The 14,871-nt window shown below is 34.1% G+C and overlaps 1 protein-coding gene across 2 annotated transcripts in view; it reads left to right on the top strand.

Annotated features, from left to right (window-relative positions):
• The window catches only part of LOC126840302 (5-hydroxytryptamine receptor 2C), a 65,320-nt gene that overhangs the window by 19,713 nt on the left and 30,736 nt on the right, over positions 1 to 14,871 (top strand). For both annotated transcript variants that reach the window (XM_050575950.1, XM_050575948.1), the window contains exon 2: positions 600 to 1,276. In XM_050575950.1, coding sequence (XP_050431907.1) covers positions 634 to 1,276 — 643 coding nt within the window. In that variant the 5' untranslated portion in view covers positions 600 to 633. The remainder of the gene's footprint in view (positions 1 to 599; positions 1,277 to 14,871) is intronic.

Raw genomic sequence — 14,871 nt, 5'->3', positions numbered from 1 at the left:
TAGGTAATTATGTAATTTTTGTAATAATGCTTATTACGTAATTTTAAGCGTATATCGTTATATTTTTGTTAGTAACAATAATAATTGACTAGAACAAAAACAAAAGTTATAGCCTGTTATTGTTAAGAAATAATAAATAAATTCTTGAGTCATATCTAATTTGTCTACCAATCTCGATTGACAGGAGTTTCACACTACGTATGCATATTTTAGTGTAAAAAAATATAGCGTGCCGTAATTTTAAATGGAAAAATGTGTACATTTTTAGGGTGTTTTTCTCAATTTTATAGTGGAAGGGGTGAACTTTTTAACACGTTGATGGACACTCATAATTTTTGAAATTTCCAACACTGAATGGTTCGCACAATAGTCGAGTTTCCTTTGTCATCTGACACCATTGAAAAGAATACTGCTATAGCTGTAATACCATAAAATGCATTTTTCATATTACTACTATAGCACTAATGCCACCAAAATGTCAAAATATCATATTACTGCTATAACAGTAATGACCGTCAATGTGTTAATTTGAATTTGCAAGGAGCGTAAAATATATTTGACGGGTTGACGGTAATACACTTTTTTCTTATTGTTTTTAGCTCGAGTCGTTTGAGTTGAATCAAAGAAAATGTGATGGGCAACGGTCACGATGACGGAGCTGGTAAGGTGTGGCTGGCGCAGGTCATCTGCCGGTTGGTGTACTCCGTGTTCGACCACGGCAACTACAATGGGTCGACCACCACCATGGTGACGGCGTTCACGCAGTCCAGTGGACTGTTGTTGTCCGGCTCGCAAATCGACATGTTGGACTGCGGCGGCACGTGGACGTTGGACTGCCGGACCGGCGAACGGCCGGACGGTGCGCTCGGCTGCGTCGACTTGCTGTCGCCTCCGGCCAACGTCAGTTTGTACTTGCCGGCGCAGTTGTCGGCCCATTTCCACGGACAGCCCACCGTGCCCGTCGGTCTGCCGGAAGCGGGCAGAGGCGACTCGGTGACCGTTCGCTGTGACGGCGTGGGCAGCGAGGTCAAGTGCTCGATGCGCAGCGAGCTCTGGCCAAGACCCCCCGCGCCCCAAGGACGGTACAACTGGAAGTACTTGTTCGCCATCGTGTTCATCGCGTCCGGTGCAGTGGGCAACATTCTGGTTTGTCTGGCTATTTGCTTGGACCGGCAACTGCAAAACGTCACCAACTACTTCTTATTGTCTCTGGCCATTGCCGACCTGTTGGTGTGTCTGTTCGTCATGCCGCTCGGAGTCATTCCCGGTTTTTACGGTAAGAACCAGCCTTTTAATTAACATACCCCCCTCCCCCCCAATAGCTCCAGGGGTCTTATCCGCATTTTCCCGGGAGTGTCCCAAATAGAATTCCCGTAAAAAGAAATTTTGATCCAGGAGTTGTTCCTAGAAACCGAACTTATAGCAAATACGAAGTTAACCAATATTGCCCCCGTAGTTGCCCTGGATCAGAAACCTGTAGGAATGCTTGAAAATATCACCAGAACTCCCGATGCTATTTAGGTCACCAGCCAATTTTACCGTTTAGTGTTGACCGTTTTCACGAACGACTTCCAAGTTCCGCTAACTGAATAATGTGGGACGATTGCTCCGAGTGAGAGAGAGATAGAGAGAAAGAAAGAGAGAGAGAGAGAGAGAGAGAGAGGGTAAAATTGTTCAAATTGAGATTTTTGTATTTTTTAACGGAAAGTTTAACGAGAACAACGAAAAAAAAACTTTGAAGAGTTCGTAAAATATTCTTTACAAGACTACGTACAATGATTTTTCTTCGAAACCTCGCATAGCTAAAAAACGGTAACTGCAAGATATTAACCTATTTTTGTCTTTCTTGTAAAGTGTATGGTTTCTCTAAGGACCCTAAGGTCAATCTTTAAAATATTAAGAGTACTTGGTAATACCTATACTATAGAGTGCTTATGTATTTCAAGCGTTTACTGAACGGCAGCGCTGATTTATAACATGATTAAATGGCCGCCACATTAAACGCGAATAAGATTTTCAAATTTTCATCACTTTCAAATAAATGTAACTTTAATCGTCGAATAAAAATTCAACTTGTGTTCGCCAATTTCTTTTTAACAAATATTCTGAATAAAATGACTATTTTAAATATAAAAAAAATAATAAGACATTTTAGAGCAATAAAAGCCGCGGGGTTATAGTACAAATGAGTATAAATTAATTTAAAAAAAAAATCTTAAAATTATTCACTAGAACAAAAATTGATTCATCTGTCGAATCTTTGTAAAACACCAGTATATTTTTCGAATAAAAAAATTAATTAATGTTGTTTATTGGGTGTTCCGTTTTGTATAATAGTTAAACATCTATTGGAGGCGACTGTTGTTTGGCTTTGATAATTTATTGTTAGTTTGCTCATAATAACAATATTATATAATGTATAGCGCCAATGAGGTTGTCAAAATTTCATAACGCATTATTGTACGGCGCGTTAAAAAAATAGTATAATACAAATTATTTGAAAAAAGCCTCTTTTTTGGAAAAATCCAACGTAGTGTACAAAATATGATTTATTATTATATTACTATACGGCCGGTTTAATTTTTAAAGGGTAAAATATATGTATATTTTCAAATGGGGGAAGTGAAAAGATATATGTGAGTATTCGGATGAGATGAGGGTGGGGAACCAAAAACCTATTAATATCTTGACGGTTCTGCAGATAACCCAAAGAGTTATATTATTTATTTATTTTAATTCTACTATAGTTATTAATTAGTTACATTATATTTTTGCGTTAGATTGAAATAAAATACTTAATTATTTGCTCAGAAATTAGCTATAGGCTGTAAGTGCATAATTCATGTGCTAATAAATCAAAATTAACCTTTCCTCACAATAGGGGTAAGAACTTAGTTTTAGGATTAAAGGTCTGTAAATTAGACGGAATTTTGAGTAATTAAAATGCCATAACTACTGTTTAGAAAAATATTTAATTGGAATAATTATAATGATGCTGTATAAAAACGTGGTAAATATTTTTGTTGAAATGTACGTCATTTATTTTGTTTTATAAACAATGTTAAAATGAAAGAAAAAACTGTTAGAAAAAGATATTGTTTATAATATTTTATTAGAATTAATATAAGTTTCCTTATGTTGGAGGTAAGAAGTATCAAGCTGGAATTACTAACACACTGTAATGTGATTTTATGACCATAATAATCTGTAATATATTTACATGGTTTTTTAGTTACGCCAATATGTGAATATAGATAGTAACTGAAAACTCTGTAAATATTTTAAATGACATATACACTGTACAAACTTTAACCAATTTATGAGTTGAAATATGTCACAGCAATTTAATATACCAACCAAAATGCATTTCATATGTTTATATTACAAAGGTATAACCACTTATTCCAATAAAAATATTTTCATTTATTTCAATTAGTATGTTTTCACTGAAGAAATAATGTAAGTTGATGTATTCAAGTTATAATTGTTGCCTTAAAAAAATATATTTGAATTTATTTATATCGCCATTATAAATTCCAATTAATAATTTTCCTACGCAATAACTTTTATGTTTTTGCAATTACAGAATATTGTCTTTCCAAGTACCATAATGTTAGTATTCTACAAAAAAACATAATATTCCATATGAATACGGCTTCGAAAAATAGTGTTCATAGAAAATGACAATACACATTACCCATAAATATCAATCCCATTTAACATCATTCTGAATCATTGAATATTTCCACAACTTTTTATAGCCCTTACCTTTAAACATTGATTTAAAAATGAATTAACTATTTTTTTGAAAACAACAAAATGTCACTTGTCATCCTTATTTGGTTGTCATCGATAAAAGTTTTACTCGGCGGTTAAAAACCGGCCAATTGTTTATCAGGAAACAATTGGAAGGGAGTGAGGTTCTGTCGGTGATTAGTATGTTATTGTTATTATTATTATCATTGTTAGTGCAACATAACAGGGATTTTCAAGTTTCGTTTTACAGTGATTTGTTCAATAAAATAATTATAGTAGCTAAAAAAGTTTCTAACAAAATTCTAACTTTAAAAAATTACACCGTTGTGCTTGTCATAGGTAAATCTATTTACCTAAGTTGCTATTTGATTATTTTGAATTCAAATATTGCTGATATGACATATTTCTGTTTATTAAAATACATCAAAAGGATTTTAAATTAATTTTTTTTTTTTTTAACGATATCAATATTTCATCAAAAAGACAAGAATCCGCAATCGTTCGGTACGAACTATATCGTTATGAAAATAACATCAGCGACAGTAATTCTAGTGGAAATCATCGTTTAAACGTACAGGTTATGAGTAGGAGGAAGTGGTACTGTGTGTGTCCCCCGGGGAAAACGGACGGGTAATAGTGTGCCATAAAGATCACGGTTTAAGGCCAAAATTGCCTGGAGTTTTGGCGAGAGCACAACAAAAACAGCCCTTCGTTCGGACTTGATTAATCTGGTAAACGTCATTCGGGCAGCGTTTTACTTATCCGACCACCGACGTGCGTTCCGGCTGACCTGAATGAAAACCGACCAGGGTTGCGGTTAGTCGGTGATATACCTATCAGTGTAAGCATAGCAATCATATTATACACCTACATGTTCTATTATTATTATTATACGCAACACAAAATAGCGTCCACCGTCGGTTCGCTGTCGGATATAACGGGTTCTTCTATATGTAATAATTTATACATTACCTACTTGCGTCATCACGCCGTTATAATAATAGTAACCTCTCGACGAATATGATAATAATAATAAAAATACACACATACACATTTTATTATTATTATGGTACATTCTATAACATTATCGAAAGAGGGTATAACCGGAGTACGACGAGGGGGTGGAAGTAGACGAGGGAAATATCCGCTCTTTTTCTGAAACCACCTAACCATTTATCATATGGCCGTTTTGTACGGGTAAAAAAACTTTGCTTATCGAGATAGAAAAATTATAGCCGAGTTATGACTTTTGCCATAATATAATAAACATACAGGGTGTTAAAAAAGTTTGGAAACCCTTGATTTCCAGAGACGCATTTGTTTTTTTTTTTAATTTTGACCTAAGAATGTTGTTGGGCGTAACTTTGTGCATATTTTAAGCCTAAATACAAAATTTCACCTTAAGTGGTTTGCGTATGAGTGAATAATAATATAGTTCAGATAATATATTACACTTTTTTTTAAAACAAATTATTTAGTTCTAATAAATGCTTCTTAAGTGCACTAATTTAAACTCTAAACAGCTATAACTTTTGGACAGTTAAGTATAAAAATTTATTTTTCATATTTTTGTCTTTAAAATATTAAACGCTAACAGAATATCTCGAAAAATATAGTGGTTTCCATTTGAATTTCAAAAGTCGATAGTGCGCATGCGCAAACTACATAAGGTTGAACTTTGGATTTAGGCTTAAAATGTGCGTAAAGTTACACCTACTAACACGCAAAAGTCAAAATTTAAAAAAAATCAAAAGAGGCTATGAAATCAAGGGTTTCCAAATTGTTTAAACACCCTGTAATATTTTTTTTTACCTATGGAGCCTTTTTTTTGTGTTATCGAATTGGTGTTCTAACAACGAAAAATCTATAAATGATTTATTTTTAGAAAATCAATTGTTTTCCAGCCTTCAACTTAATTCGTAATAGAAAAAACGTCCAAACAAATTATTTGTCCTACTTAATAGATCCCATTGTTTATGTTTATGTAAAAAGGGGAAAACAATCTATAGGATCGGAACGTAAACAGGTGTGTTTACAACAGCAAGCAATTGGTCGTTGGGACGTTTTATTTTTGTTTGGGGGATAGTAAGTTCCAGAGTAAATAGTGCCCGTATACAATAGTTTCTCCACACGGTATTAATACACAACAAGAGACTTTGTTCGCATATTACTCACAGCCAATTCGTGCGTAAACGCGTGACAACCATTTTACATGCAAATATTTATGATAATATTTGTATTTGCATTTAAAAACAGTATTGAAAGAAAAAAAATTTACTTATTCGAAGTTTCGGATTTAGTTGATTTTCATTACACCGAGTATACGTTTTGTCGAAAACGGATTTGAAAAAGATTGGTTTGGAACATACACAGCTATATATTTAATATGTATTGGGTACATATTAAATAAATATTGGCGAATTCGGCTTCAGTTAGTTTGTTGCTCGTTAACCGTTTTATGCGTTTTTTTTTCCATGATTGGTTTCCGCCAAAACCACTTACCGCCTTTCATTCAATCATTACTTCATCATTTTTGGTATACGACAAAAAGTTGTATGGAAAACATATTTAGATCTCCTTATAAATAAATGTTCTGACGGACTGACAACATAAAACCATTATAACTTGAACTTTATATTAAAATGTTGCAAAACTTGCTCCTATTTCTTACTCATTACTAATTATCAAAGCTTGATAAAACTTTTACACCAAAGCTTTTGATATCTGTCAATTGAAAAGTATTTATATTTTTTTGGCGTGGGAAGTTGGAACATAATATTATTATGTTCATTTTATTACTATGCAGAAACTTATGTAAATTCAACTGCGTTTACTCGGTCTGTCACGTGTGGCAACCTATCAACCCCTTTTTTTTTGCGTACCGCGAACGTTCCAATAAAATACATAACCAGCTGTGTCGATATGAGTACTAATAAACTCTCAACGAATTCTCGGTATTTTTTCCCGTTTTTATTACTACCCCGGAAATATTATTAAAAAATGCACTAAATACTCTATAAACCAAATGGATAAATATATATTCATAAGGAATTTGTGTGTAAAGCATCGAATTTAAATACATAACAGCAACGAAGAAATATATCAGTTTTACTGCGCTTCCCAGCACATAATATACTTTTTGGGTTATATAAAGTACTTAACTCACGTTCAGCAACTTTGGGCGTTTTAAAGTTTTTATTTCCCACAAGATCTAATGGATTTTAATTCGCATTCAATAAATCCGACTCTTTAAAGTGTATACGCCATTTCAGATGTCTTTTGTTAAATTCGTATAATGTATATACATTTAAAAAAAAAAAATGTAAATTGCATGTTCGAAAAATAGTTTATCGTTTATATTACCAAAGGAAACGTCCTTCTCGGCTGGGTTTATTGTACTGTAGAATTATTTCAAAACAAAATGATTTTCTTAACTTCTTTCTTAATTTATGTCCATGGCATACGTTTATACCATGTCCAGTCTGATGTCAACCAATGTAATTGACAAACGTTCATTGCATGTGCACCTTTCCCAACGGTTTTTAGTCATCAATGGAAAAACTCATTTTCGGTTCATCAGAATATCACAACTGGATACCCAGTAGTGCACGACTCGATCAGGAATTCCAAACTTGTACAAAGCAAGATAGGACAACCGACGAAGAATTTAAATCCATTTTCTTATCGCTATAACCGATCAAAGACAATTTGTAATCGTCTCTAGCAACACGCCTGTGTTTACAATTTCATCGATCCTCAATATCACTGGGAAAAGTAAAGTTCGCCAAGAACTCAGTCAAACTATGGGCGGATTGTGTATCCAATAGGTACCGGACCGGTGCCATAAAAATAAACCTCCAAATCGCTTTAGCCTTTTACAATAACTCGATGGTGCTCAGGAAAAACTGGCTAAGTCTAAAATTTTAGAAAATGAGTATATTATGTCATATCTAAATTCAAAAAAATTATACGGTGTTATGGGTAAAACTGTCTAAGTCAAAACACGATTTTATCAGTCGTTAAACCTTTTTTTTTTAAAAATAGAATATTATTTTATTTCTTATTTACGTTTGAATTTGTTTAATACTGAAAATTCCTAATTTTAGACTTGGCCAGTTTTTCCAGAGCACCCTGGAATTATTGATGACGATTCTGGTATTATGTTTCGCCTGCATGGATGTACTTAAAGTGTATTTATTAACAAATGCCAAGGTATCGGAATATCGGATTCAAGACATAAAAATAGCGTAAGACAAAAATAAAAAAGATATGAGGATACTTAGAGTCATAAATATTGCTCGAGTTTATTGGAGAAATGCTACGGCTTAAGGTGGTACATGCGACATTGTTTGACATTTTTTTTGTTTTGAAACGTCTATAGATTTCCTAACGGAATTGATATGACACCGCGAAGGGTATTGGATACTTTGGATTTTGCAAGTAATATTTTATGATCGTGTCCCATTAATTCCTAACCACTTTATAACACTGTTGGCGAACGTTTGTTCGGTTGGTCTACAGTGACATATTATTATTATTATTATTATTATATCTGATTAATGCGGAAACAACAGCGTCGGCGAAAAGCGAGAATAATAAGACGTGTACTTAGGTGTAATATTTCGTTAACAAATCCCTAAATGATTGGCAGGCAGTCGGTTTCAAAAATAAAAAAGAAGATCATTGAACTCGGAAGGAATACTTATTTCCTTGGATATTGTTCCGGGTATGCGTTCTCTTCGGGAACATTTTAACATAATAATCATTTCTTAAACGCATCAAATATTATTTTTTTTTTGTCTAAGGTCTATAACAACTTTTGAATCTTAAATGGGTACTCGTGCGGTGATTTTTATATTATTTTTTTTATCTCTGTGAACAGAGATATAATATACTTCTTGTCAGTAAGTTTTTTTTAACTTACAAATGCGGTGCGGTGAGTTATACAACTTCAAATAATGTCCGAAACTGAAATTCCGTTTGTGTTTAAGTACATCCAAACGGGTATCAAAATGTAAATGGAAAAGTCAAATTGCTTTAAATTTGATCGGCTAAATGTCGAGTTACGTTAATGCAGTTTTGAAAAGCAATTATGAATTTAATAATGTCCCAATATCTAATTACTACAAGTACCATGTTTACTATTGTCTGTATTACGCGGTGGAAAATAAAATAAAGGATAGCAACAAAAGCGTCGTCCAAAGCTGACTTAAGCGTGGACTTTATTTTTCTCTAACTTCTCAAATACATTTTTTTATTTTGTTGAAATTTCTCTGTCTGATCACGTTTGGCGATAAATTCCCATGTATATATATATATGTGTGTGTGTGTGTGTGTGTGTGTATTTCCATAAACATTTATCTGATCAAAAACCAGAGCGTGCAGTCCATTTTCGTTTGCTTTATACTGGAACATAAAATTAAAGCGAATTCTTGAACTACGCGCCGTACGTTAACAGCACAAGATGATCTTATGTTTTGTAAGAAACATAAGATAATTGCACACTTTCGTTTTTGTGTTTTGCGCAAACAAATAAATTTGTAAACCGTGTTGTTTTCTCGAGTGTTTAGAAAATCGATGGAAACGACGTAACGTCCTAGTTTTTGTATCAACGTATCAACCCTTTTAGAAACTTTTCTTTTCAGCGACTGGTGGATACGAAGGCAGAAGAAACAAGACAAAGGCGGAAGCCGGAAGAGTCAAACGATAGTTATTACTCTGTGCTCGAGTCTCGACAAACAATAGACAGATATAAGCAGCTGTATGTCAACATAATAACGCCCGCGGCCTAAGCCTCTCGGACGATGATGTATTTTCATATTATTCTCGTTTTGCATTTCAACGGCATATCATGAAAAACTCCATTTACATATTTAAGTAGTTTCGAGCGTAGGTATAATTACGGCGGCGCCCTTTTTCTAATTTATGTGGTGATCGTTGAAGTTTTGTCGTACAAGCATAAACATTCACATTCATACGATGCCGGAGCCGATAAATAATTTATGTAGGAACCGTTCCGGATGCGTTGACGTTACGTTTTTGATGTATGATAGGTCTGTGCTTCGCATATAAATTATTCAAGGAAATATCCAAAAACTAGACTTACCGTTTTCAATGCAGCAAACGCGAAATACTCGTGCGCGTAGTGTGTTTGTTGTGAAGATTGGTGACAATTTATGGGCCAGCCAAACTCCTGATTTATACATTTCCGTCGGTCATTATATTGCAAACGGAAACTTCGGTATGTGGAATCGACGACTTACAAGTGTTTCCAAGAAGAACCCCGGCGTTCTGTTGCTTGTATTGTATATCTGTGTAATAGTCGACAAACTTATGTCGCTCGACGTTAATGCTTGTGTTATCTACATAAAATACGGCTATTAACTTTATTACAGATTCTATCGATAAACGATTTAATGGTATCGAGAGCACGGAAAGAAAACAAAGTAGTCAAGTCACTTCGGACAACGTTTTCGCAAAAGGAGTATTTAGCTTACACCGAGGAAAACGCCGTTAATACCGATGGGTCATAAGACGTACTGTAACCTTACGCAGAAATGACACATATATATATATATATATATATATATATATATATATATATATATAGTGTGTATATTAAACAACTAAAGACAAATGTTGAGTTTGGTTGACGATAGAGGTGTTTTTGTCACACTTTTTGGAAATGAGATTTACATAGTAGATGTAGCCTTTGCGCGCGTTACGCCTGCGATGATCGATCAACGCTCATTTTAATTAAAATAATCAATTAAGTAAGACTTAAGACCTTCACTGTAGTTATTATACTTTCGGCTTTTGATCCTGTTTCGAAACAATTAAAAATAAATCGCATCCTATTGTTCGTAGTAATAAGAAAGGCTTAATCTAATCGAAAACCCTACATAATAAAATAAACCTGAAATATTACGTTTATCTCATTAGTGTTGTGTGGTATCATGGTTTGTCATTGATGGCGCCATTATGATCAGCGTTATATAAAAAAGCTTAAACATCTAATATTTATTCAAAAGTATACATCGCAGTAACGAACGTTCGCTAGCAATTTCGTTAGTTTGTATGATCATTTTGACATGTTTAAAAAGATGGCATAGCAACGAAATCGTAAAACGGACAAGGGAGATTAGTGTAGAAGCATTAGGAGGTAAACCGATCTTCTTCGGTGTGCGTAATCAAGAAATGGTGGTGAATAGAAATTTGTGTAGAGGATTTGGATGGCCGAACCACCGGAATTAGATAAGGCAAATAAGAAATATAACAACAAGAAGATAGTAGGGTTTGTCTTGATTTGTTTGCAGTTGACTCCAATACAAAATATATTGGTTGTCTGATCAGGTTTGTTTAAATACAAATGGCCCTCAACATAATTACTATACAGCATTCCATTATTTTGAGTTGAATCCAATCGAATTAAGATGGAAAAGTTTTGCGTAGAATTTTCTGAATAGTTCTCCGTCCCCTACAACAAATTCATATCCTAGTTTTTAGCACATGATTTTACGACTTTTTCTTTGAATCCTTTCGAATCCAAATTTGTCTAACATCATTTCTGAAAAAAATAGATTTTCTTAACTCTTTCCCTAATTTAGGGAAAGCTAATCCTAGTCAATAATTGAAGTTGTGATTAAGATTTGTCAAATAATTGTTTTTATCTGTTCGCATACTTCTAGTTACAAATTAAAACGCCAATAGATTTAGAAATCAGTATTCAACGGTAACTATCGACCAGCGGTTTCTTACGCTCATCATCTAAAAAAAAAAAATCAAACATTTCGGTCATATTTCTCGATTTTGAAGAGAAAACTCTTTCAACCGTAGACCCGTGTACGTTGGTTATAAAAATGAAATATGTATTACACGTGGGTTAGAAAAACCACATCAAAGTCAAAACTATTGTTTTTGGGAAATTTTGAATTTCCTGTGTACATTGTATATGCGTGTGTATTGATTGCTACCGGGCCGTGGGTAGTCGAGTATTTTTTTTTTTTTTTTTTTTTAGTAGCCTTTACACGTTTTTGATATAATATCATTATACAAGTCAATGATGGGTGTTGCGTCACGGTCGTCCCGCTTTCAAAAGTAATTATTATTATAACGGCTGCGCGACGACACGTCGATAGTACACTGGAACCGTTAACACCGCCGATAATACATAATAATAATTATAGTGTTTACCGACCGAGCAGATTTATTCGGTCATCACATCACAGTCGAGTGTGCTTTAATCGAAGTCCGGACGTCGTGTGTGCGGCAACGTCGTCCGCTGGGATGACACGTCACCGCGCGGCCGGAAGTTTGAGCGAAACGACGTTGGCTGCTATTGAATATTAGAATAATATACAGGGTGGATCGAGAGGGGTTGGGAAGGGGTGCCATAATGGTAAACACGCTCGCGGGTAGGTGTACGCGACAAGGTAGTCTATTTTCGCACGATTTGATTTTGGCTTCATGAAATATTCATCGGTACGGGGCTCTTGCGGTGATCCCCAAAGTAGAAAAAAAACAAAAAAATCACTGCCAAACGTTATCGGCGGATGACGATAATTTCCTTTCGCGTTTGTGCACGGGCAAAGCGAAACAAATTGCATTTCCTCGGCCTTTCCCCCGGGGGACAACGTCCGGACGAAAATATATCAGTCACGCGCCGGTTAACACTGTTACCAATTACACGCGAATTACCGCCAAACGTTTCTCGATGACCGCATTGATTAGCCATTACATGCCCGTGTCGATGGATTTTTTTTTTTTCATTAACAAGGGTTTTTCTAGTTGATTTCCCAAGTTGCTTACCGTATGAGGTCACTGGAGCAAAATCCCGTCCGACGCTATTGTGTGGTCGGACTGGTCGGTAGGAAAATCGCCTTATGGCATCGGCTTCGACCGATACAACCGTACAGAGTAGACACCCAACCGTATAGTAATATATAATATATAAAGAGATGAGCTAACACAATATTGGCTTGTATGCAATAGTGAAGTAAACAGAAGGACCGGCAAACCAATATGGTCACACGAAAGTGGAAAAAAGAGTGTTAATTGTTGAGTGGTCGGTAACTCTACAGCATACCTTTGACTATCAATTATAAATAATACTAGAGAAAGGAAAATCTTTACTAAGTCATAGCAAATAAACAGATTAAGGTTAATGAAAATTAAAAATTCAAGTCCTAACATTTTTTTTTAATTGTTGTCTATATAATTATGGAATTAAAAACATATGGTCCCATTTGACAAAAAAAACGTAGTCCATACTTCTTTTACGTATAAGGAATGAAGATGAACATTTTCTAAGTATTGAAAAATATAGTACAATATGTACCTAAAAGTATAAGAGAAGAATAATTTACAAAGTATTTATACTTTCTGAGAAAGTCTTACATCAGATGGATTACCTGTGTATGATAAAATAGGGTTTTACCCCGTACCGTAATATATTGTTTTTTTTAAAATACTGTTATAATTAATATCTTATCACCACAATATATTGAGCGGTATTTTTTTTCTTCTAACTAGGCAGATTGACTTAAGTCCTTCTATTTGTGTACCAAATCAAATTTATTATAGTCACCTCCTGAACCGAACTCATTCTTATCGACACTTCAGGACTATGTTAAAATTGATCACAATATAATAGGTATATCAGTCGCGTCAATTATTCTGGTAACCATTAAAAAATGGATAGGAAATTTGTTTTCTCTCCTATGAAACGCAAAATTAAGGGATGCTAGTTATTACAAAAATGACTGTTAGGTACCATGAGAGTAAAAAAATATTGCAAACGACAGTCAGAATTGCTTATTTGTTATTATTATTGCTTATTATCAGAATCATTATTAATACAGTTAATTCTGCAAGACGTCTATATTAAAAATCAATTATTACCCGAACGCTTAAGCCATAAATTATAATAACTTGGAGCAAAACCATTGGTCTTAAGATGATTATTATCATGAGATTACATTATTCAAGCGACCTGTTCCAGTCGGGTGTATCATTTAATAACAATAACGTTGTTGCGGCTCGTCCAGCTATTTAATCGTAAGTAGGTATTCACGAGCGAAGGTATTTCAAATACAATCAATAATACCTAAATATTTACATGAACATAATCCAAAAAGCTAGAACCTTCCAAATAGCGCAGACAACGAAATACGTTTTGTTTAACATAAATCATCATCGCTGTGTTAAATCCGTGTAATTTCGACGGGACACACATATGATAGTATTGTGTTTATTGTTTGGCAGCATAATGTACATGTCAAAACATCAATTGATATAAATCAACATAACTTTTGTAATTTCATTCAGTGCTAGTAATATCATCAGCGTATAATAGATATTTGTACAATGTTCAAATCTACCCAAAATGTAGGTTAGGTTAGGTTAGGTTATTTCCACGCATCTTTCCGATTGACAGTTAATCTATTTATTTTCATTTTTTACTAATACTTTTTTTTTTTTGTTTATCAAGTACTCTCAAAACCATACATACAAATAATCCATTTGTATGCGTAAGAGGATTTTTTTTTTGCAACTTCGCATCAACTGTTCGTCGGCAGGCAACTCGTGCTGAAGAAATCTAAGAAAATCATTTTTACAATTGACGAACAACTAAAACGGATCACGTCGATCCTATCATTTTACGGTTAACAAACAAGACAAAGGGGAACACAAGTCGCAACTAATATATATGTATGCACACGTGGTATTTGGATAACAGTCGATTATCGTCTTCTTCGGTAGGAAATCGTACAATAGTTTTGCATTTATTACTGACAAAATCAATAGTATGCACCCTAAACCCAAATCTGAACTAATGACTGTTTCCATAATGTAAAAGTTAATTAATAAAATCTGAAACACATAAAAATGGTATACTAAAAATTCAGTTGGAAAAGCACAGTTATTATTTGCGCGTGTCTTGAATAGTGAGATTTAAAAAATATTTAAAAATAGAAGCATACAATTATAGTATTGTCCTGGTAAATATCAAGCATGCTTGTTTTATAACAATGGGAAAAAATGAATTGCAGACAAAAGAAAATAGAGAAGACCTCCAATTGAACAGCTGAGTGGAAATAACGGCTAATATTCCTC

This window comes from Adelges cooleyi, unplaced genomic scaffold (assembly GCF_023614345.1).
Source record: "Adelges cooleyi isolate 19-005CV unplaced genomic scaffold, UGA_ACOO_1.1 ACOO_flye_CR_arks_rails_tigmint_CR_PRNA_376, whole genome shotgun sequence".
Lineage (NCBI taxonomy): Eukaryota > Metazoa > Arthropoda > Insecta > Hemiptera > Adelgidae > Adelges > Adelges cooleyi.
The sequence above is the reverse complement of the archived record's forward strand: the minus strand, read 5'-3'. Positions and strand labels throughout refer to the sequence as shown.